We start from the raw sequence: 25,795 nt of genomic DNA on the forward strand, positions 1-25,795 counted from the left end.
ATCTTAGTGGGATTGCTTCAAGTTTCTCTCCATTTAGTTTGATGTTGGCTACTGGTTTGCTGTATATTCCTTTTACTATGTTTAGGTATGGGCCTTGAATCCCTGATCTTTCCAAGACTTTTTAGCATGAAGGGATGTTGAATTTTGTCAAATGCTTTCTCAGCATCTAGTACAATGATTATGTGGTTTTTTTCTTTGAGTTTGTTTATATAATGGATTTCATTGATCGATTTCCAAATATAGAACTATCCCTGCATTCCTGGGATAAAGCCTACTTGATCATGAAGGATGATTGTTTTGATGTGTTCTTGGACTTGGTTTGCTAGAATTTTATTGAGTATTTTTGCATCAATATTCATAAGAGAGATTGGTCTGAAGTTCTCTTCCTTTGTTGGGTCTTTGTGAGGTTTAGGTATGAGCATGATTGTAGCTTCATAGAATGAATTGGGTAGTCTTCCTTCTGTTTCTATTCTGTGGACTAGTTTGAAGATAATTGGTATTAGGTCTTCCTTAAAAGTCCAATAGAATTCTGCACTAAAACCATCTGGTCCTGGACTTTTTTTGGTGGGGAGACTTTTAATGACTGCTTCTATTTCTTTAGGGGTTATGGGACTGTTTAAATAGTTTATCTGCTCCTGATTTAATTTTGGTAACTGGTATCTGTCTAGAAAATTGTCCATTTTAAGTCATCACTGAGTAGAGTGTTGTTCAGTTTCCATGTGTATGTGTGCTTTCCATTGTTTTTGTCATTATTAAAGACCAGTCTTAGTCCATGGTGATCTGATAAGGTGCAAGGACTTATTTCAATCTTTTTGTATCTGTTGAGGCCTGTTTTGTGATCAATTATATGGTCTATTTTGAAGAACGTACCATGAGGTGCTGAGAATTTTTTTTTGTTTGTTTTAGAATGAAATGTTCTATAGATATCAGTCAAATCCATTTGGTTCATAACTTCTGTTAGTTCCATTGTGTCTCTGTTTAGTTTCTGTTTCCATGATCTGTCCATAGCTGAGGTGGGGTGTTGAAATCCCCCTCTATTATTGTGTGAGGTGCAATGTATGCTTTGAGCTTTAGTAAAGTGTCTTTTATATATGTGGGTGCCCTTGCATTTGGGGCATAGATGTTCAGAATTGAAAGTTTATCTTGGTATATTTTTTCTTTGATGAGTATGAAGTGTCCTTCCTTATCTTTTTTGATTACTTTTGATTTGAAAGTCAATTTTATTTGATATTAGAATTGTTACTCCAGCTTGTTTTTTGGGACCATTTGCTTGGAAGATTGTTTTCCATCCTTTTACTCTGAGGTAGTGTCTGTCTTTTTCACAGAGGTGCCTTTCCTGTATGCAGCAAAATTCTATTTATGGATCCAGTCTGATAGTCTACGTATTTTTATTGGAGAATTGAGTCCATTGATATTAAGAGATAATACGGAAGAATGATTATTGCTTCCTGTTATTTTTTTTATTAGAGGTAGAATTATGTTTGTGTAACTATCTTCTTATGGGGTTGTTGGAAGATTACTTCCTTGCTTTTTCTAGGTTGTAGTTTCCCTCCTTGTGTTGGAGTTTTCCATCAATTATCCTTTAAATGCTGGATTTGTCGGAAGATATTGTGTAAATTTGGTTTTGTCATGGAATATCTTGGTTTCTCCATCAATAGCGATTGAGAATTTTGCTGGGTAATGAAGTCTGGGCAGGCATTTGTGTTCTCTTAGGGTCTATATGATATCAGTCCAGGATCTTCTGACTTTAATAGTCTCTGGTTAGAAGTCTGGTGTAATTCTTATAGGCTTGCCTTTTTATGCTACTTTACCTTTTTCCCTTACTGCTTTTTTTTTTTTTTTTTTTTTTTTTTTTTTTTGCTTGTACATTTGATGTTTTGATTATTATGCCATAGGGGTATTTCTTTTCTGGTCTAGTCTATTTGGAGTTCTGTAGGCTTCTTGTGTATGCATGGACATCTCTTTCTTTAGGTTAGGAAATTTTTCCTTTATAATTTTGTTGAAGATATTTACTTGCCCTTTAAGTTGGAAATCTTCACCCTCATCTATACCTATTATCCTTAGGTTTGGCCTTCTCATTGTTTCCTGGATTTCCTGGATGTTTTGGGTTAGGAGCCTTTTGCATTTTGCATTTTCTTTTACAGTTGTGTCAAGGTTTTCCATGGTGTCTTCTCCACATGAGATTCTCTCTTCTATCTCTTGTATTCTATTGGTGATGCTTGCATCTATGACTTCTGTTCTTTTTCCTAGGTTTTCTATCTCCCGGGTAGTCTCCCTTGATATTTCTTTATTGTTTCTACTTCCATTTTTAGATCCTTGATGGTTTTGTTTAATTCCTTCACCTGTTTGGTTGTGTTTTCTTGCATTTTTTTAGGGCATTTCTGTGTTTCCTCTTTAAGGGTTTCTACCTGTTTACCTGTGTTCTTCTGTACTTCTTTAAAGGAGTTACTTATGTCCTTCTTAAAGTCCTCTATCATAATCATGAGAAGTGATTTTAATTCTGAATCCTGCTTTTCCAGTGTGATGGGGTGTCCAGGGCTTGCTATATGGTTGGAGAACTGGGTTCTGATGATGCCAAGTAACTTTGGTTTCTGTTGCTTACATTTTTGGGCTTGCCTTTTGTCATCTGGTTAACTCTAGTGCTACCTGCACTCACTGTTTCTGACTGGAGCCTGTTTTTCCAGTTATCTTGTTTGTGTCAGAATTCCTCAGAGTCCAGATGTCTCTGTGATCTTGTGATCCTGAGCTTCAGCTGCTCTGAGTGCAGCGGCTCCTCTAGGATGTCTCAGGATATGGTGTCTTCACCGGAGCAGACCAGCTAGGTGTCTGCCCCAGCCACAAGGACCAAGTGAGGGGTAGAAGGGGAGTGGTATTCCACAGGGGTGGGGTGGGGTTTGGGTACCTGGTGGCTTCTGAGTACCCCCTGCTCCCAATTTTAACTCTTGGGCATAGGGTAGTGGGAGAGTGTTCTTACATTGCTCTGAGTGCAGTGGGTCCTCTAGGGTGTCTCAGGATATGGTGTCTTCACCGGAGCAGAGCAGCTAGGTTGGCCTTGAACTTTCAATGCCCTTCTTCACCATGCTGAGTGCAGTCCAATGAGCCCCAGCCATCTGGACATGCTATACAACAGTTTCCCATACTTCCTCTATAGCCAGGATGTTGAAATACTGAAGCATCTTGGACAATTTCAGGGAGATGCCCTAGGGATCTGTAAGCATTAATTTTTACTTGGTGCATTACAAATAATTAGATGATTTTAGGCCAAATTCCAAAGAGGAAAAACTCATCACTTCTGTGTGGCTTTGTGCTTCAATTCTTCTCCAGAAAAATAACACACACCACGCAAGCTTGTAATCGAGACAGGATTTAAAGTCAATCTCAGATATTACAGAATGACAGTGATTAATAAAAAACCTTCCCACGAATCAAAGCTCTACACAGTTCTCCTGTAATTGCCTGTGTATGTGATTTAGTCTTTACTCATTTTAAGGTGATTATAAGTTATTTGTTATTATCATCATTATCATCATTTTTATTTCGCAAACTATTAAGATGTGATTCAGTTAAAATCTTGGAATCTGAGATAGGGTTTTCTGAAGGGGTCTTAATTTGTATTCAGTATAAATCAATAGAAGTTAGTTGAAAGTGCTCTGATGGTTACTGTAGACTATCACACTCCTCAGAAGGACAGCAAGTCTATGACCTATCACCTAGACAAATCATCTGTTGTCTGCACTATTGCCTTCTTGTGAGAATGCTATGGAATCTGAGTTTCTATTTTCAAACTACAGCTAGAAATTCATAGCAAAATGCTTAACCACTTTAGGTTTCAGCTAATCAAGTGTGTGTGTGTGTGTGTGTGTGTATTTGTGTGTGTGTGTGTGTGTGCGAATGTTTGTGTGTGGGGATGTGTGTCTTTGCTTGTGTGAGTGTGTGTATGTGTGTGCATGGGCGGGTGTATGTTTGTGTATTTGTCTGTGTGTATCACTAATGACCTTTTTCCAAAAGTAATGAACAGCAAACATCTTTAAAACTTTTTTGTACATATTTCCAAGGTGAAAAAGGGTATGTCTGGCTATGTGTGATGCCTTTAGCTATAGAGAATCACTTTATGTGGAATGTGACATTGTGCTATTTCTCTTATTAAGTCACAATGGCTCCATCCCCACCAGCTCATTCCATTGGATTTATATTTCCTATTTTGTTTTTTGTTTTTTTTTTTTTCCTATTTTCAAGCTACTAAGACATAGTTAACCAGTCCCATGCAGTGTCTTTGTTTTCATTTTAAAACAATAAATCCCTACTGATTTCATTTCCTGTTTCCTACAACAGTATTTTTAAATGTCTGTCTCTCTACAAATCACCCCACTTTCAGCCTTACATTTGAATGTAAATGTCATTTTGTTATTCAGTGAGAGAACAGAAGACAGCACACTGACAAGATTGTTCTTACCAGCAAAATCAAGCCCCTCCCATTGACATCTAGGCTCACATGGTCCTTTGTTTCCTTACCTTGGAGGGAAGGCTGCACCTTTTATAGAACTTGAGCTTTTCATGCAATCTCTGTATCTTATTCTCTCTTGTTTGTTCTCAGATTGTGTGTGTGTGTGTGTGTGTGTGTGTGTGTGTGTGTTTGGGTATGTGTGATACAGTATATATGAAATGAAAATGATGCCATCTTGAAACAGCTTAGTGTTTTTTCATCTACTATTCTCCTCCAATTTGCATCGGCATTCTCTTATTCTCTTCCAGAACATTCTGTAAGCATATACAAGTTATCCTTCATCAGAAAGCCAAACCGAAAGAAACTATGCCTCAGCTGTTGTATGTTAAACATGTCTTTCTCAAATTTTATGTGGAAATTCTAGTCCCCTAAATATGTCCAAAATGTGAACTTGTTTGGAATAGAGTCTTTGGATAAGCTATTAGGAAAGATTAAGTTATAGTTATTATGTAAGGTATTAGTAGGCCATTAATAAAATTGTTTGACATTCATATGAAAAGGAAAACACTGGAATACACATAGATGTATACACTCCTAGATAGACTACTCAGACACAGACATGTACACACATATACACACATGTATGCACAGATACTGATAAACAAACATACATACACAATGGAAGGTTCTACTTGAAGGTGTAGGCATTTGTGAAACCTAAGGAGTGACCATAAATCATGGCAATCTGCAGAGACATAAGGACTCCATTTGATTTAAAACTCACAGAAAAAAAAATCTTGTTTCCCATTTACCTCAGACAATGTCCTTTATCTAGTACTGCAGGCTCAAAGGCCACCATGGGATACAGACACACCAGGAAGCCCTCTTCATCCTTACCTGCCAACTTTTAATTGTTCTTAGCTGTAGTTCTCATGGTGCAAATCTCTTCAACTTAGGCTTCCACCTCTGAGTCAATGATTTTACAAATCCATTTTTATTTTATTAAGTTATCTGTCCACATAGTTTAAAAAAACAAAAAAAACCACTTCTGCTTGTGTGTAAGAGAGCTAAGCCTAGATTGACATTGCTTATTCTAGATTCTTTTCTCAGAGACAGATGCCTCCTAACATTAGCAATTTCACTCTATTCTCACTTCAATAGTCCCTTAACACAGGCAACCACATGAAGCACACCAATCTGCAAGCACAGAGACCCATGATGCAGCTGCCATCCTTTGAACATGACCATGGTCAGAGAAGTGGACCAGGAACGTCATTTACATTTCTTTTAAACTGTGGAGTTAGATATTTATCCTCACTAGTATTTAATAGTCAATGTGTACAGAATCCTGACGATACAAGGTTAGATTTCTATAATAACAAGTCCCTTCCTCCATAGGATGACTTTATCAGAGAAAAGGTGCAGTAAAATGTAGGAAGTCTCATGCTTATGCAGTTATATTTCGATCAACCCTAGCTTTCACTATACTATTTCTTGTTTTTTCATATGTATGATCATATGTGTGCGTGCATATGAGGATCGAAGGTCAACAATGGATGCTATCTTTTACAATCACTCTCTACATTATTTTTTGAGACAGGTTCTTACTGAATGAGCATCTCTCCATTGGGCTCAGCTTGTTGGGTACCAAACAAGCCCCAAGGATCTACCTGTCATCTCAGCACTGAGATTACAAGCACAACCCAACTCTTTTACATGACTACTGGCGATAGAACTCAGGCTGGCATGCTTGTTTACCAATTGTGCCAACCCTCTAGACCTCTATGACCATCAATCTCTCAGACATGTGATCCTTGGGGTTTAATCTGGGCATTGCTTTTGATCTAGGTGGGCTCACTCATGTCACATAGATATCAAACAGAGCTTGACTGGATAAGTGGGGCTGTTTTCCATAGTGCCTGTCATGCTTGTCCAGCAGCCTATGCACATGAGAGTGGTTGCAAAGTTCTCAAATTTTTTTTTCATTTTTGCAAAATAGTAGCTAACTTGGAGCTGGAGAAATAGCTCAGTGGTTAAGAGTGCTTGCTCCTCTTCCAGAGGACCTAGGTTCAGTTCCTAATGTCCACATGGAAGCTCACAACCATAGGTAACTCTAGTTTCAGGAGTTCTAATCCCTCTTTTAGCACATGTGTATGTGTTTATGTAGTCACAGACATAAGTAGATATAAAAAATAAAAGAAAATTTATACTCTATGCTAAGAAAAAATTGGTTTTGTTTTATTTATTTATTTATTTATTTATTTAGATCTGCAGTTGTTCATACAGGAATTTCAATCCAGCAGCATGGCTGCTTTGTCAAGGGATCACATCAAATGATGTTGTAGAAATGTTTGATCTTAATCTGCAGTTTCTACCCCACCTTTTACCATTTTTATAACCTTTATATTGAAAATAAGGCTTAATCAGCACTAGAGCTGGGCAGATATCTACCCTCTATGCTATTAAAATCTATTTTCTATCAATATCTCCAAATTATTACTTACTATGTTTCATCTGGGCTGCTCTTAACTCCAATTGGCCAGCCCTGGAGGCCATGTTTTCTTGACTCTTAAGTAATGGTGACTTTTGCTTTCTCCTCCTTTCTTCTTCATATTTCTCCTCTGATCCCCTAGCCCCCAGGAATTCTAAATAAAACCTTATGCCTCTTCTGCCCAGTGATTGGCTGTTGACATCTTTATGCACTAATCAGAAATAACTTGTGGGCAAGGTCAGTTGAGTCAGGACTATCTTGTCAGGAGGCAACCAGGTCTTGAGAAAACAATATTAACATTAGAATACAAGCAACATCAGGCCAACTTACTACAGAAAGATTTGATCCAGCTAGAATATATACCTTTAATTCCTCCAGTTAGAATATAGACACTCTGTTAGTACACACCTTTAATCCAAAACAATGAAATCTAATTGAGGGGCAAAGTGAGAGAGACTTGACTGAATGAATCTGAGATATGATATGCCCAACTCACACAAGAACAGACAGGAAAAAGAGGCTATTTAAGAGCAGTGAGGGAGGAAGAGTTCAGTTCAATTCAGTTTGGTTCAGTTCAGAGCAGTTCAGTTCATTGAGTTCGGAGACTGTCCTTCCAAGCAGAGAAATTCAGTGAGAAGCCAAATTGAATCAGTCAGCTTGGAAAGGAGTTTGAGTCAGAATAGCTGGGATGAACCAGCCATTGAGAGTTCAGAAAGAGCTGGAAAGAGTGACATTATTCAGCAATAAGTCTTGGAGGCTGAAACATTCTAGGCCCAGATTAGCAGATGGAGGCTGGGAAACTGAAGCCTTCAAGGTCTGGGCTAGATTAGATTGTACAGAGGATAGAATCTTCCAGGCCTACACCTAGATACAGTTAGTGCAGAGAAAGAAACACTCTGGACTCAGCCCAAGTCGTTTGTTAATTAGAAGAGCTTGAGTGTAGTTCTCATCTCATCATTTCCTCTGAGGAGCCAAAAATAAATAAATAAATAAATAAATAAATAAATAAATAAATAAATAAAATTCACATTTACGTCTACAGTTGTTTTTCCCCCAAATAGCATGACAGACCAGAGGCCTGAACTCAAATGGCTACACATAGGGAACTCAAATGAGACTCCAAGTAGGGTTGAGGTGAGTAAAGCAAATCCTCACAGAAAGCAGTTCACAGCCACTAGTGTGCAGAGCATATGAACCTCAAGTTGTTAAACTCAGACCATGTTTCAAGTGTTTGCCTCTCTACAATCATAAAATTTTGATTGCTGCATTTTACCAAGAGAATGATTTAGGATTGACTTTCTCTGGATATTTGGAATTACAAAGCCAACAGCAGTTCTAGTTAGCATTAAAGATGCCTTGTTCTACCAGTTCTTATGCTAAGAGCCCCTCTTACCTTACATTACCTACTATCATATGAAGTAGGTGCTGCACATTTTTTTGCTATACAAATAAAGGAGCTTATTGAATGACATGGCCAAAACACAGGTATTTGGCCAGAATCTTAACTACCCAAGTAAAATGTCCACATGCCCCTTACTTTCTGCTTGGCAGCTGCTCAGGCAGTATGTATGATTTAGGTAAATACTCAAGTACTGCATGAACCTCCTGTCCTCCCAGTACAAGGGGAAGAATGATATTTTTCACAGATGGATTCTGAAGATGTCTCTGGAGCATATTAAATGTGTTAGGTTTACAAATAAATTTTTTTCCACACATTTTAATTTTGGATTTTTTTGAAGTATTTTGAAAACAAACAAACAAGCAACCAACCAGCCAGTGATTCTGTGAATGAGAAGCCTTTTGAGCAGTGAAGCCAAAGAGGAAAGACTCTGTATTTTTGTTGTTTTTAAATGAGGTTCGTGCTTAAAGAACAGTTAGGTGAGATGTGATGGCTCAATGGTTATATGAGTATTTGCTGCTCTTCCAAAGGATCTTGTTCCCATGACTCAAATTGGAAAGCTTACAGCTCACCCGTAACTTCAGCTCCAGGGAAATCCAATGGCCTTTTTTGGCTTCCAGGGACACCCCCAAAGACATAACAGATACTCACACAGACACTAATACATATAATATAAATATACAAATAATAATAAAACATTTTCATAAAGAAATAAGAGTACATAGTGAGCTACTAGTATATGCTAGAGCTTGGAAGGGCAAAAGAGAACCAGGAGAGACAAAGTACTTATAATCTTTTTGCAGGAAGAGTTGGAATATATAAAGCTCAATGAATAAAGAAATCCCACAATTCCTGATGGTGAGAAATACCAAGAGAAGGGTGTTCAGGAAGCAGAGTCAAGGTGTGGACAGCTGAATTTTAATCAGCTAATTAACTAGTTAGTTAACTTCACATCCTAACTGCAGTTTCTCCTCCCTTCTCTCCTCCCAGTCTCTCTCCTCAGCTCCCATCCACTCTTCCTATCCTCCTCTTTAGAAAAGAGAAGGCCTTCCATGCGTATCAATCAGCCTTGGCATATCAAGTTGCAGTAAGACTAGGTGCATCTCCTCCTAATGAGGCTAGACAAGGCAGTAATGAGGAAAGGTCACAAAGGCAGGCAACAGAGTCAGAGACAGCCTCTACTCTTGCTGTTGGAGTCCCAGTGAACCCCAAGCTATACAACTGTTACATATGTGCAGAGAGCCTAGATCAGTCAGTCCTATGCATGCTCCCTGATTGGCTGTTCAGTCTCTGTGGGCCCCTATGGGCCCAGGTTAGCCCATACTGTAGGTTTTCTTGTGGTGTCCTTGACACCCCTGGCTCTCCAATCCTTCCTTATCCTCTCCTGCAAGATTCCCCAGACTCTGCCTAATGCTTGGCTATGGGACTCCGTATCTGTTTCCATCAGTTGCTGGGTGAACTCTCTGATGGCAGTTATACTGGGTTCCTGTCTGCAAGTATACCAGAATATCATTAACAGTGTCAAGGGTGTACTCCCTCTTATGGCATGGGTCTTAAGATAGACCAGTCACTGGTTGGTCACTCCCTCAATTTCTGCTCCATCTTTACCCCTGCACATCTTGTAGACAGAACAAATTGTAGGTAGAAAGTTTTGTGGCTGGGCTGGTGTCCAAATCCCTCCATTATAAATCTTGCTTTATTATAGGAGGTGGCTGGTTCAGAATCCATACCCCCCATTGCTAGGAGTCTTAGCTAGGGTCAACCTCATAGATCTAGGGAGTTTCCATTGCCCTAGGCTTCTAGACAAGTGACTTCTTAATTGCAGTGAAGGCTGTGCTGATACCCAAGAACCAGGAAATAATCAGAACCATGCTTAGTGACTGAACCTGGAGCTCACCACCAGCTCAGCTAGACTGGATGTCTCATGAGCTCCAGATACCCTTGTCTCAGCATCTCCTCATCCCACAGCACTAGAACTGTAGATACACACTATCTCCAGCTTTTATGTGGAAATGAATGTCCTCATCCTTGCACAGCAGGCACTTGACCACTGAGCCATGTCCCCAGCTCATCACTGACATTTTCTGTAGTTTTTATTTTTGAACTTCAATATGGTGCAAAAGCCAGAAGCTGGTGTGGCGTGTCCTGTTGCTCAGCTGTGACAACATGTTCCATTTTATAAGGCTATTTGCACTTTTCTGAGACAGTTAAATTGAGGCAAAGGATGAGGCTTCTTTTCCAGTTCATGTACAGATTTTATAAGCAACCAACATGATGCTAAATTGCTCTGCGTGCTAAGAGACAAGCTAGGCTCTGGTTTTTAATTTAGGCTCTGATGAAAGAAAGAGGTGTTGTTTAAAATGCATTACTTACAGGAAAACTATGTTCCTGATTTTTCTAAGGGTGAAAACAAATTAAATTCTAAAACGGATACATTGTCTAAATTATTCAAATGTTAAAAATAGAAATACTTCATATTAAGTGATTCTTTTTCTCTTTAAAATTTGAGATCACTGTTTTAGCTTTCTAATATTCCTACTCTGAATCTTTATTTCAGTCCCCGCAGACATGCCGGTGATCATACAGGAGTGCCTATGGCTGAAATGCAAACACGGTTAACAAACTTTCACAGCTCTTCTATGAAGAAGGAGGTCTTGACTCTTGCCACTTTTAGAGGGGAAAAAAGTCCTGTAACCTTTCCAAAGAGAAATTAACACACACACACACACACACACACACACACACACACACACACACACGCACTCACTCATGCACGCACACGTGCACACACATGGAGCAGGATGGGCTATGGGAAGGAAAGGGGAGAGGGAACAATACAGACATTGATGGGTCATATTTACTACTTGCTGGCTACTAACAGGATTGAGCATTCTCATGCTGACCAGTATGTGAACTGTGTTCTCTTGCTTCGAATGCTGACTCAAACCTCTCTCTCTGCTTTTACTTTCTACTTTGTGTGTTATATACCACTGCCTTTATTATGAGCCAGATTCCAGCTAAGAGTAAGTTATAAATTTTGGCTAAGATAAAAGACGGGGACTATATTTAGATTCAAATCCGTTTTCTTCCAAAACAGCTTTATTAGGGCTTAGTATGGCTAGAGAGGCACATACTTGTAATCCTAGCATCCAGAAAGCAAAGACAAGGGGATCCAAGCTATATGTCAAGATTCTGACTCAGGGAAAGAAAGAAATATGCAAATAATCAAATAAATTATACAAATAAGCAAATGGATGAATGAATAAAGCTTGCTTAACTGAAATATCAAAAGGCTATATAATGTGATGCCAGCATTTGGCAAAGTAATAACACTTGTTTCTAAGGTTTTGCTGAGTATGAAGCTGCAAGTAGGACTTTGTGGGGCACTGAGAAGGCAATGGTCATCCTGAGTTCTAGATGACGGATGTTGAGTACTAGAGGGTAGAACTCTGTCATTCTTCCACTGTTAACGTGGTAGCTTTTATGGATACAAGTCAATCCAAGATTTTAGCTATAAAATGGAAAGAGATGGCCTTCTTCTGTCCAAGATAAAATTCACACTTAACAGGATAGCACTTGAGTGGATCCCTGACCTACTTAGGTAAAGAGTTTTAGAAGTGGCAGATATTCTACTGATGCCACAAAGGAATTCAAAACAAGTGTAGGAATGGTTAGGGAGCTGTTACCTCCTGAAACACCAAGGCTCAATTGAGTCACTAATTTTTGTTTTCTTCTTTCTTAAAATGGGCTTTTTAAGTTTCTGCTTTAACCTGGGGTGTGAAGTTGGAAATGAGCACTCTGTCTCTGTCTGTTTAATCTCTCTTTTATAAACTATGGTTCTTACCTGGTCAGCCTAGAATCTGGACATGCTGTCAATATGCTAGCTCACATGTCATTTTGGGCCTTATATCTTCAAAATTGTATACTGTATTTTTTAGTAGTCTTATGCTAAGCAGACACAAACATGCAGGCACACAACAGATGTGAACTTTTCTATACAGGAAACCCCTCCTCACTCTATAAGCAACTCCACAGTTTATAGTTGTTTTATATTCACAATTTGTTTGGAAATCTTGTTGGTTCCATTGGCTGTCTCCCCTGGATCCAATTGTAAATACCTTATGGGCAAGCATCAATCTTTCTACTTCTGAGACAAAGTTTGCCTGAAATTTTCAATGAAAGTTTGTAAAATAAGTTACCAATCAACTGAATTTCCACCAAGAATAAAGATATATAACACCATATTGTCAAAACAATGTAGACATGATAAACATATTGAAAGCTCAGATTCTGAGTCAAGAGCTCTAGGGTAGAACATGTGCTTTGCATCTGTAACAGCCAATTGAGATGATCTTCTGAGCACATTCGCAGAAACATGGATCTAGCTTTCACCTCAGTATTATGTCTATGAGATGCTGTTGCACCTTAGTCATTAAGAAATCATGTGAATTGGAGTCATGGGAATGAGCTCAGAGAACTTGTGTTTACTAGTCAAATAGTCAGGTCCATTATTAAATCTGCATCATAGTTTCCTTTTTATGTATATGTGCAAGTGTTTCTATGAGTCTGTGTACGGGTGTATGCATATGCAGGTGCTTATATACATGTCATTGCTGAGGCCAGAGGGGGATACTGGATGTCTTGCTCTTTCACCCTCTACTTTACTCCTGAGTCAGAAGGCAGGCCAGTAGTATGTAGCCTTCAGCCATCCTCCTGAGTCTTCCCAGTGCTGTGCTTACAGGCGTGCATACAACCATGTCTTGTATGTGAGTCCTAGGGGATTTCATTTCCAACCTCCTGCAAAACCAACAAGTGTAGGAGGCCCAGCTGTATGTTGGGGCTTTGTGAGGAAACAAATGTAAAAAAAAAAAAAAAAAAAAAAAAAACGAAAATGTGGGGTTTGTTTCAGGAAAAATCTTCTTCAAGACAAGGGAAGGAAAAGAAAAAGGAAGAAAAGATGCAACAACCCAACGTGTTCCCCTGCAAAGACCAAAGTTGTGCAGATAGAATGGGAATATAGAAGTTATAGGCCTTCTATCTCCTTGGTAACAAGAAAGACCTTGAGATCAGATTCATGTTAGGTGGAAGAATAAGGTATTTTCCAAGGGATCCAGGAACAGTGATGGGACTGACCCAGGAAGGGGTGGGCTTTTAGTGAACTCTGGAGAAAGGGACTACAGTGTAGTAGCCAGGGACCCTCAGGCCTTTTTTCTTTTTCTTTTTTTGTTTTTTTCGAGACAGGGTTTCTCCGTGTAGCCCTGGCTGTCCTGGAACTCACTCTGTAGACCAGGCTGGCCTCGAACTCAGAAATCCGCCTGCCTCTGCCTCCCAAGTGCTGGGACTAAAGGCGTGCGTCACCACCGCCCGGCTCAGGCCTTTTTTCATGGGTTACCTAGGGCTACTAGAAAACAGAGGTATTTACTTTACAGTTTATAACAGTAGCAAAATTGCAGTTAGGATGTAGCAAAAAAATCCATTTTATGGTTGGGGGGCTCACCACAACATGAGGAACTGCATCATAGGGTCACAGCATTAGAAAGGTTGAAAACCACTGCTCTGGGATATAAATTCTATTCTGAGGAATTACACCTGAGGAAACAGAGCTAGCCAAAGGAACTTTTCAGGTGTGACTGAGGACCTACAACTTCTCATTGTAACAGAATGGGCAGACTCAGTGTTTCCTGAGAATCAGAGGTACTTTTCAACATAAACTCTTTGATTTTATTCTTTTGCATCTTTAAAATAATCATTTCTCACCTGTAGAACCAGTAAATTAAGCAGCTGGAGGTGTCAGCAACTCCAGGGCATCTTTAACATTGAAATAAGAACCCACTATAATCAAATTAGGTAAAAATCTAGCATTGTGCACCAGAGAAACATATGTGCAAAAACTGTGCCATGGAAAAATATTTATTAAAGGTGTTTAGTATTTATGATATAACAACTACTCACTCTTTTGACTTACAGTCTCACTTTCACAAATGAACACCCCACTGAGAGTGATGCAGCACTGAGTCAATGACATGATGAGTTATGTCCAAAAAAGATATGGAAATTCATATTTCATAACTTGACTGCAAAAAATGTAAGAGCTAAACATAGAGTCTCTTGGGAGTAGGAATAAAGTGTCTCCTTAAGTCAAGCACTGAATGTAGCTCAGAATTGCTCACAACTGAATCTGAAGTAAAAAACTATAAATACCCAGATCCTGTTTTCAGTATTTGTTACTGAAACACATTTGAAGAAAAGGGTGTGTTAGCTTTTCCCAGGACAAAGTTATTAATCATGTTCCCCTTAAATTTTGGGTGTTTATTTACATAAAGCAGTCTTTGTATCACTCTCCAAACAGCAGAAGCCCGAGAACCCAACCAATGCACGTGTGTGGACACTCAAAGATTTCACATGCAGACAGATATTCACAATTAACATGATTGACAGGAGTGGGTGGGTGCCTTTCATTTAGGACTGGTTAACATAGTCTAGGGCCAAGAGTTACAAACATGGCAGAACTCAAAATACCTAAGTCCGATTTATCAAGAAATAATACAATTATAAATAATAGCATTATAATTATATAAAAAAAAAAAAAACCTTTCAAGTAAAAAGATACACAATTTTCCCAGGAAAGTTAAAATAAAAGATATAAATCCCCAAAACCAAATGAATAAGACTGACGTCATAGATAAACCATGAGAGATCAAATTACATTAAAAGGACATAGAAAGTTGAAAAGTGACTTTACTAAAACAACAGATCAAATAGAATAAATATTTCCAGGATGTTAGAATGAAAAATGAATAGCACAGGCAGATGTGGTGGCCTATGTCTGGCCTGTTAATCCCAGAAGCAGAAGGACTAGGAGGTCAATACCATCACCTGCTCAATAGTGAGTTTGAGGCCAGCCTAAGCTACAAAATATCCTGCCACAAACAAACAAACAATAACATAAACCACTGTGGAAAGCTTCAGTATTTTACACATTGATCAGAAGTTTGAAAGGAGCTATGTGTTATTTTAACAGCAGTGGAAATCTAGTAAGTTCACTGTCATTGAGATGATATAGGATATGTGTATTAATGCATCTTAGTCTGAATCGTAATATATAATGATGTTTGGTATTACAGAGCATTATGTAAGCATTAAAAGTAGCTAATTAGGTGGTCATGATGAACAGAGCTGGTAATTTATATATAATTTAAACTTGCAAGGCAATAAACAAGAAGGATACTAGGGGGCTGGAGAGATGGCTCAGTGGTTATGAGCACTGTCTGCTCTCTGAGAAGTCCGGAGTTCCATCCCCAGCAACCAAATGGTGGCTTATAACCATCTATAGTGTGACCTGGTGCCCTCTTCTGGCATAAAAGTGTATATACATTAAATAAAATTCAAAAGTCTTTTTAAAAAGGTACTAGGATTTATAATTTAAAATGATTCTTCTACCCGAAGTATATGTTTCAGATTGCTAGGACTGAGTAGTTTTGGTAACAAACAGATGACTCAGGCTTGAAGACAAGGTCACCATTTTGGCTCTTTGTCTGGATTTGAGCTATTTTTGAACTTTTGAAAATCTAGAGATTATTATGACTTGAGAAACACAAGAGATATCCCCGAAGTCTTAAGACAGTAGTATCTGAGGGTCCTTGTCTGGTCCCACTGAGACATAGATACCGAGGAGGGATCCATAGTCTTGAGCAATGTTGGGAAGGTATTTCAAGTCTGTGAGGCCAGCGCAAATAGGAATAGAAACCATTTCTGCCAGTACACATGGAATTCCCATTATAAAAATGCTTCTTTGGCTTCAGTTTTAGACTAAAAATAAAAAAGGAGAAAGCATACCCATAATCTTTACAATTTTAAATGATAAATGTGATAACTTTGGCAGACAGTATACTATGCATTTTATATAAAATGTGGAACTAATATAAGCAAATTATTTCTTAAGTTATTTGCAAGTGACTGCTTTGTATAGATCTACCATCTGAGCTGATTCCTTTATGCTATAAACACGAGAACTGAATGAAGTCAGCAGGAGAGATTTATTTTTTCTCAACAAGGAACCATATGCCAGGTAAAATGTGGATAGTCACACCTACCAGTGTCTTTCTTAAAGCCCTTTGCTCAGCCAGAACTACAGCTGAACTAATAGGATTGCTATGCAGACTTTGGTGACTATTTCTCAGCTGGTGACCCACACTGCAATATCCCTAGTGGAAAGTGCAGGGCAGTTCAGGAACATGCTCTCTCCTTCACATAGATGGAGCTGGCAGAAATCAATCAGCAAACACTGAGCCCAGCATGCAGCCCTGCACAAAGGTGCTATCAATCAAGTACAATGTCACGAGTGTGACTAGAAGTCAAAGCATCTAGTCTGATTTGAATCTATCTCTCCATGGGAATGTTTCTTGGAGCTGAAGATATATGGCCCTTCTGTTGTTTTTGGTAGTTTCATAGTTTAGATAATTTTTATAGTTTAATTTTGATAGGCTATGAAAACAGTTAGAAGAATCAGATTCAATAAAGAAACATTTTCTTTGTAACCCTGTGATTTTGTCATCGCATAGGCCATATATACTCTGAGTTAAATGGGGTGTTGAGAATTTAATGATGTATCCAATATTTAATGACTCTAGATTGAAAACATATTTTCAAAGTTTGTCGGTTCTCTTTTGAAAACAATTTTAACTTTAATTTGTGCTTTCCAAGTAAAAAAAAAAAAAAGACCAGCCTTTCTCTTTACAAAAACTACACACTAGTATGGCTAGCATGTAACTAGTACGGCCATCATAACTCATCTGCTTTCTACTACTCTGGACTTAGACACATTGTCAGATCAGAACAAACAGCAAAGAAAGTTTAGCACAGGGCTTTGATTCTTCTGGTTTTTATCTCTTAGGGGCTGAGCTCAAGAAATGTGTGCTTACTTTTGCTTCAGGTTAAGAGTTGAAGAAATAATAGCCCGATTGACATCTTAGTATATCACATTTATACTATTTACACATTAACATACAAGTTCCTAAATAGAATTGTATGGAAATGATATCTTAAACAACGTCTACTAAGTAACCTCTGTGGAGTTAGGTGGGTGTTTTCCTTACTTCCAGTAGAACAATAAATAAATGTGTCACAAGGAAATGACTGAGTAAAGACAGCCCAGAGAGATTACCACAGAGATAATGGACACACTGGGATTACCCAACAGAGAGCAAGAATTCCAAAAAACGGACCAAGGAATTTCAGATACTTTTGAAACAAGTGGGGGGGAAAGCTTCAATGTTGAAAGCAAAGAAAAACAATTATTGTATATATTACATTGTAATTATTTACAACAATTACATTGTAACTATTTACAACAACTACATTGTAATTATTGTATATATTAGTCATACAAAATGCTGTTCACTTATTACTTTTTTATACATGTATATAATGTCCTTTAATCACATTCATCCCTTCTACTTTCTCTTCCCAAATAACTGATCTTTTATTTTTCAGATTTAAAATGAAAGCCACATTATTGAGCTAAATCTTAGTGGGTGAGGTCAAGGGCACAATGTAGAGGCCAGAGAGAATCATTTCCCTCAAAGGCAGAGCACTAGAGACTACCCAGCTGGAAGAAAAGAAACCAGATGTGGACTGGGGATACAGGCCGTGAAAAGACACTCAAGGACCTGACAATCCCAAACAAGCAAAGCTCCAACATCACATCATTAGGGTCTAGGATGGACAAAGTAAGTGATGTTGAAAAAATACTCTAAAACTCAACTGTGGAATTTTCCCTCCTTACTTTGCACCCTCCCCCACAAGATTCCAAATATGAAATGTAACTGAAACAGGACAGAAGTGTATAGAAGTACATCAGCATCAAAGTTCTGCAGAGGATAGTCCAAGAAAAGTCTGAAAGCCGTGGGAATTGGCATTTTACCTGTAGAAGAAAAATAGTGCAAATAACAGTTTCCATGAGAAACCTGAAAAAGAAAATACCTCAGAGTTTTGAAAGGCCAGAAGACAAGATATATGTCAAGTTGTATCTCTGGTTAAGTTATTTTCCAAAAATTAATGCTCCGTCAGATGGAGCACCACTATTGCAATATGCCACCAAGAAGCTCCATTCTACAAAGTGTTGAAAACAGGTTTTGAATAGCTGCATTCCTGTTGCTCTATTTTTAAAAAAATGACATGCTTCTAACTCTTCCCAGAGTATACAGATAAGATGGGGCCTTAAGGAAGAACAGTCTGTGGTTTCCCAGAAATAGCATTATTGGCACAGACTGGTTTAAAAGCCATGAAACACATTTTTAAACTGTTTCCCCTTCCTATCTTTTAATTCCTATAACATGAAAAACAGATCTTACAAACTATTTTGCTCTTGAAATAATGTCTTTGAATTATAATGTGGTGACAGCCATGGTGATACTCTATTTGTAGAACTAGCCAGTAAACCAGGCTGTAGTATAAATTCTTCAAATATCCCTCCTTAGCTAATGTCTGTAACAACAATGAAGTCATTTTGAGTCTACACTGCCCAATTTGCGCTGCACCAGAGTTCAGGGCTTCCTGGTTATAATTAGAACATAGTGACTGGTCTGGATGAGTTTGGGTGACCATAGCAACCCCATATGCAACCTTCATCTGCTGACCAATGGACTATGGTATGTGTCTGCTGTAAATTGCTCATTAGTCACTTGCCACTTATTTTTTGTTTCGAACACAATTCCAAACTGGTCCTGTCAGGAACCCATGTTTTTGTAATTATTAGGAAAACAGAGCAGAAAGAATGGAACACACACTTGCCTGCACTCCTATCCCACCCACGGTTGTCTCTCCTCAGGTAAAATACCGAGTGTATGCCTAAACTATTGCTAACATTTTGCATTTTCTGTTTTTTTTTTTTTTACAACAGAAAATGAAAAACTTATTTTTTTCTGCCAAAAGTATTCTAAATTATGAGATTTCTTTACTTCTAGATGATAAAACAACTCATTATCTGAATGGTTTTAAATTTTAATCATTTATATGTTAAAGACTATTTAAAGCTTAGTTGAAGATTCAAATTCAGTTATCATTTTTGGTAGACTTTGTTTTTACAATTTCATACATGTGCACTGTGGAGTCTACACCTGCTCCAACTTCCCTTCTTCCCCTACCAGCCGCTAGCAGTCCCTCTCCTCCCAACAAACCTCTTACTTGTACTTGTTTTGAGTTTTGTTCAGTGTCCTGTGGAGTCTGACCGGGGTATTCAGTGAGGTCAACTTTAAAAAGAACATCAGAGGTTTCCAAGGTACTGAATGTGTCTGGAACTTGCAAAGAAATCTGGTCGTTTTCTTCCGTTACTGCATCTACATTCGCTGAAAACTAACAACAGCTCACAAGCTTATATCCCTGTGGGCACTGTATCAATACTCTAAGTATATGTGTTGCCTCACACAGAATATTTTACCAAAGTTATTGATATTATGTCAAATGCTCAGCAAACTAATGAATATTTCAACAACCATCTGAGAGATCATGGAGCAGGCACTGGAATTAACAGACCCAGTATTGGCCTAAAACAAACCTGTTCTTTACGTTCTGCTTTCTCTACATAGTCTGTAAAATATGAGACACTTGGCTCATAACATAAATACATATAAATCATAAACAAGGAATGACAGCGCACATCTGTAATCCCTGCTGCTGTTGAGCCTGGGCCAAGAAACACTTGAGACCAAGGTCATCCTGGAGAACCCAGCAAGATCACTTAAAAACCAAAGATTGTTTACTATGAAGATTACATTCAAGACTGTTTACTATGAAGATTACATCAATAATTTTTAGTACATCAAATAACAACACAGTGACAGAGTGCTTGCCAGATGAGTAAATATCTGCCACTTGAATGTGGTGTCACAAGGTAAGGATATTATGAACACAGATATGAATTTGTCTTTGAAACACGGTCCCTTTCAATGTGAATTCTATTAGTCAATTTCAGAATAAATCCTAGGATCTAGGTTACCATAGATTGTATTCAGACTTTGATAGAGCCTTGTATCATACACAAATACAGTGTGTATGTGTATGTGTGTATATTACAGAAATTCTACATAAATATAAAATGTAAACTCAGTTTTTACACTATACCTATATCCCTGTGGTCACAGTGAGGTCTATAGGAAACCCAAATTCACTAAGCTCTAAAAGGCAGCCCATATATTTAGAAATAATCTCAAACCTGGAGTATAGGAAGATTTTTTTTGGTGGTTGGGGAAAAGCCACTTACTTCTAATGAACTGTGAAACCAGTTCCCATCTGCTAAAAGAAGTCATTTTCGTATATTTGGACGGACTTTTCGAGTTTGGAGAACTGGGGTTTCCTTTGGACCTGACAGCCATTGTGTGTGGAACTTATCTCATGTTGGGGTTCATATCACTCCCTGTATACAAAGATAGAACTGCAATAGGACTTTAAGACATGGTCAGTTCCTTTTAAGTCAGACCCAACCTCAGTATTAAGAACAATGATGCTCTCAGAGACAGCTGAAGACAGCCATCACTGTAATGATTTAAGCTCTTTCCCTTAGGGCCACCATAATCCTAAGTCAAAAGGGCATCCTTAGCCCACTAGGACAATGAGCATCTGATAAATGAGGTGGTGCCACTATTCTGATAGACTAATTGATCATTTCCAATTAATTCCTGAGAAAAATCAATGTTTGCTTTCTACAGTGTTTACATCAATTAAGTTGTGTCAATAATGAATATCTTGTATCCATAGGTTTTAGGACAGTGGTTATTCTGTTTATAACCTGTCTCTCCTTTTGAACTCTGGCATACAGTGTAAAAAATGTGACAAGAAAGTACACTTGAGAATTAATTCTCAGCAACAAAATCCTTTTTGGGGAGAAGTCAGGTATTGTATACTGTGGCCCAGGACAGCTTGGATTGTGTATGTAGCTCAGACTGGCATGGAACTCATCTTTGAGTGGCTTGAACTCACTAGGTAGTCTAGGCTACCCTCAGACATAATCATGACATGGATAAATGTTGATTCAACTCTGAGGTGTAGAGTTAACTCTGGAAAGCTGTTAAGGGTGATGGCTGAAATCTGAGAAAGTCACCATATACTGGGACTTGATGCTTGTTCAGATCAATTTTACTTAAATTACTTATATAATGATTTGCACTTCTTAGACAGATGTCCTGGTGATGATGCTCTATTTCTATTCATGCCACCATAGCAATTGGCTACTTCTGAGTGTCAGTTGCAGTCTGGGGTCCTTGTTGCTCTAGGAGAAACAAGTCAGAAGTGGTCTTCTTCCCCACTGAGCATGTTGTCCCAAGAGACACTCATACAGACTATATGCACTCATGAGCAAGAGACAGGGCAGGCAGCAAAAAGCTATTGTTTTTCTTGTTGATCTCCACATACCCAGGCAGTTGGAAGGATACTCTTTGTGTGTGTGTGTGTGTATGCACGTGTGTGTGCACAGTCTTCTCGAGTTAATTTTCTTAGCTAATACCTTCATAGACTTGTCCAGAGGCCTGTCTCTTAATTGATTAAAGATCAAATCAAGCAAACAACCAAGATTACAACCTAAGAAAATAAACTCAAAGCAAAAAGAAAGCAAAAGTCAAAGAGAAACACTGCAAAACACACAAAGAAACAAAGCCCCATCAACACACAGGGGTTTGCTCTCCTCTTAAGGAACTTCAGACTCTGAAATGCAATACAGACTAGAAAACTAATGAGTAGCAGCTCTTGCAGAGGGACCACATTGGACAGTTCACAGTTAATTGTAACTCCAGCTCTAGCTGATAGGACACTCCCCTTTGGCCTCCAAGGGCATCTATCCTCACATGCAAAGTCCTCATACAGACACATATATGCATGTTTAAAGATAAAATAAATCTAAAGGAACGATAATGCTAGAAATTAATCCTGGAATCATAAAAAAGCACATGAGATATGCCACATATATATGCATACATGGTGGGCAGATATGAGAGGAAGGAGGTCAAATAAAAATTTGGACAAGTGATATTAAATTTATATATCAGGCCTTGAATTACTAAGCCTTGCCAGTACTACTTAGTATCATAGGCACTGTTGATATTACATAGAGACCCACTTCCAAAAATAATGATTTAACTAAAAAGTGACACATATAGAAAGAAAAGCATATTTCTTCTCTCATACATTCTAGAAAGATCCCTTCAACCTTTTCAGCCATGATCCCAAGTAACTTAACTTTAATAGGCACACTGACTTCAGCCTATTAAAAGGAAAATTCTGATGTAGGTCCTACTTTTACTTATTCACAAGGTACCCCAAAGCAGTGTCACAGCTATACTAAACTGCTGAGGGATTTAGAATGTTTATTCTCAAGGCTGGCTAGTCATTGCAGGTAAAACATGGGGCAGACTATCAGTACTGGGAAATGGGACATAGGAATCCAACCATTTCCGCAGCAGCACAAACTGATCTGGAGACACCCAGGAAAGAGCTTTAGGGTGTGAGTAGCATAAACCTTCTAGTATAGGCCCAGGCGGTTACAGGAGAGATTAGGAACATCAGGAGTATGGCAGAAACGGTGGGGGTGCAAACGTTGAACAAAGAGTCAGTTGAAAATAAGAAAAAGACCACTTACAAAGGCACTGCAGTGCAAGGAGGCCCTTCTTTCTAAACAAGGAAAAGGAGACAAGTGACCTGACAGCCCTGAATGATAACTGAAAATCATGTGCACAGCCAAACCGCCTTCACACATGAACCAGGCAGGCATTTGCAGATGTACATTGTTTCTCACCATGAGATGTTTCCCAAAAGAATCCTAAAAACAAAATAAGATCCACTAAGTAAATGAATGAAAACACAATCACAGAACTCAGAAAATCACTGAAATGGAACTGATAAAACTATAAGAAAATAGAGATATATTTTAGTATATGAAACTTAGGTTTCTCTTCTAGCAAACAAAAGTCAAATAGCAGAAAATGCACTGTGAGAGGCATCAGGAGTAAACCCTCAAAACCACTGAAACCAAAACGCACAAGTTAGCTGTATGTGCCGGCTCACACATATAACCTCATCATTTAGGAATCTGAGGAAGAAAGATCCACTAGGAGTCTGAGGTTAGAAAGTTCCAGATTAACCTGGGCTAGAGTAAGATCCTAAAACAACAAAAAGAACTACATCATGGCCCAGCTGTCACTCCTGTGTATAATAGCACAAAGGAATCCAAATCAGAATACAGTAGATGTAGAAGATGGTTCACACAGAGCAGTGCTAGAAAAAGGAGTCTGATCACAAGAAAAAGATTGATATTGCTCTCTTCAGATAATTGTATTAGTTGTTTAAACTTGTGTCGTAAAACAGAAGAATTCTGCATTATATATTATTTTGCTTTTTTTCCATTTCTAGAATGAAGAATTAATTTCCTGAATTATGGGCATTTTCCATGGAGAAAGTGTGTTGAACCCTGGTAATTTACTTAGCAAGTTATTTATTAACAAAACCATTTATTAAGTTTAAAACACTCAAGCAGACAAAGTTGTGTTTTTTTTCCAGACAGCTTTTCTCTTTGTGTAGCCCTGGCTGTCCTGGAACTTGCTCTGTAGAGCAGGTTGGTCTTGAACTTAGCGATTTGCCTGCCTCTGCCTCCGCCTCCTTAGTGCTGGGATTAATGGCTCGAAATACCACTACCGGGCAAAGTTGGGTTGTTAATCAGAAAACAGACACTCCAAATAGTCTCCATCCCAGCAACCATGAGGAAAAACAGAATCAGACATTTAAACACCATAGTGATGACACCAGATTAGGGCTATTAACTTGAAAAATGGCAGAAGTGGTCTTGATTCTCTTAACTCACTAGATTCTTTCATCATATAACCCAAAGGGACATATTGTGCTCTATACACTTAAGGGTGTCCTCAAGAAATGCTTTAAACTAATTTGCTGTTATTTTGACTCTCAGAGTAGTGACTTGTACAAAGAACAAAACTTTCTGGACAACAGGACTTTAATGCACATGAAGGTTGGCAAACAGGTCAAGGAGAGCAAGTCTAGGGCTTTAACTCTAGCCCAGCCAGCTTTGCAGTTAACATCTGATGCTACCACATGTTGCTGGTTAAACAAAACTTTGTACTACTGCAGAGTGCCAGGAAACAAGTAAATCATACACATAAAAGGTGTCCTTCTGGAAACTGAAAGCTGCCTTTTCTTTTTAAAGTGCATCTATGTTTAGGATTCTTACAAGTTAGCTTCATACAAAACAAGCTCGGGCTTGTATACAGGGAGTTGGTGAGTACACGACACTGACAGTTTGTAAACTGTATAGTTAAATACTAGCAGGATGCTGTGCATAGAGGCTTTGGTGAGAAGTAAGCTTGCTGTTCCCTCCATGGGACAGGGTCTGTCCAGATGCCTAGCCTGGGATATGAAAACCTGCTCTAGCGTGATCCCACACTCAAGCACCTCCAGGCAGGGCCAGCAGGAGGTCTGTCCAGATGCTCATTCCGGGAACCTCGAAATCTCCATCTAAGGCTTTGCAGGCACGTAGGGTCACCAGCACCTCTTGCTGCAGAAATGGCTGGGCATGGCACAAGTTCTGCAGCCTTAAGCACAGCTCTTCCCAGGGCATGTCCTCTAGCTGTGGAGGGACCCAGGCGCCCTTTTGCAGATCATAGTGCAGCCGCTTGGCCCACGCTGTGAGCAGGTCCAGATAGGCGCGAGACAGTGCCTGGTGGCAGCCTGCCACCGAGGCCAGGCGCTTAGCTGACAGATGGCGGCAAAAAGCGGCCAATATCTCGGGACTTTCCAGAAGCCAGTGTAGTAGTTTTTGTGTCTCATCCGCACACGCGGGGTCTGTGGCCCGGGCTGGCACCGGGTCGGCCCCGCGCAGCAGCGCTTCGGCCGTCACGCTGAGCACGTGCTCCCGCGGCCCCTGAGTCCACAGCGTGTCCAGGAGTTTGCGCGCGGCCGTGGAGTCGGCGCCGCCCAGCTCGCGCAGGCGCGCGTACAGCAGCTCCGCGTGCGTGCGCAGCAGCGCGTCCTTAGGCGCGTCCCCGCCGAGGCGGAAGAGCAGGTGCAGCGCGCTTCCGCGGCGCGCCAGGAGGACCAGGCGGGACTGCGGCACGTCGTCTTCGCTGTCCGCCGCAGGGCCTGGGAACAGCAAGCTCGGCAGCACACGGACAGCGGCGGGCGCGAGCGCGCGGTTCCGCAGCAGGCGTAGGGCGAGCCGCGCGTCCCCAGACTCGAGCGCCGCAAAGCTGCGCAGCCCGAGCGGCCCTCTCGGCCCGTGGAGCCGCCTCTCTAGCGCCTCCCGCACGCGGCCCCGGCCCGCGAAGCGTCGGTACACGTGGAGCAAATAGCGCGCCCACTGCAGCGCCCGGCGCACCGTCGCGGCGTCCCACGTGCTCACCAGCGTCCCGCACGACACGGCCAGCAGCTCTGAGAAGCGTTCAGTATGCTGCACAAGTGGCTCCAT

General features: G+C 39.6%; 1 protein-coding gene across 1 annotated transcript; it reads right to left on the minus strand.

Moving 5' to 3' along the window:
* Positions 1-14,622: 14,622 nt before the first annotated feature.
* Fancf (FA complementation group F) lies at positions 14,623-25,795 on the minus strand. Its single transcript, XM_076935045.1, has one exon. The coding sequence runs from the start codon at positions 25,793-25,795 to the stop codon at positions 24,776-24,778; it is 1,020 nt and encodes a 339-aa protein (XP_076791160.1). The 3' UTR covers positions 14,623-24,775.

The sequence above is a fragment of the Arvicanthis niloticus genome, chromosome 1, assembly GCF_011762505.2.
Source record: "Arvicanthis niloticus isolate mArvNil1 chromosome 1, mArvNil1.pat.X, whole genome shotgun sequence".
NCBI classification, from domain to species: domain Eukaryota; kingdom Metazoa; phylum Chordata; class Mammalia; order Rodentia; family Muridae; genus Arvicanthis; species Arvicanthis niloticus.

What these genes read in the sequence shown, in the direction of transcription:
- Fancf (XM_076935045.1), bottom strand. Translation starts at nt 25,795, where the DNA reads ATGGAGCCACTTGTGCAGCATACTGAACGCTTCTCAGAGCTGCTGGCC.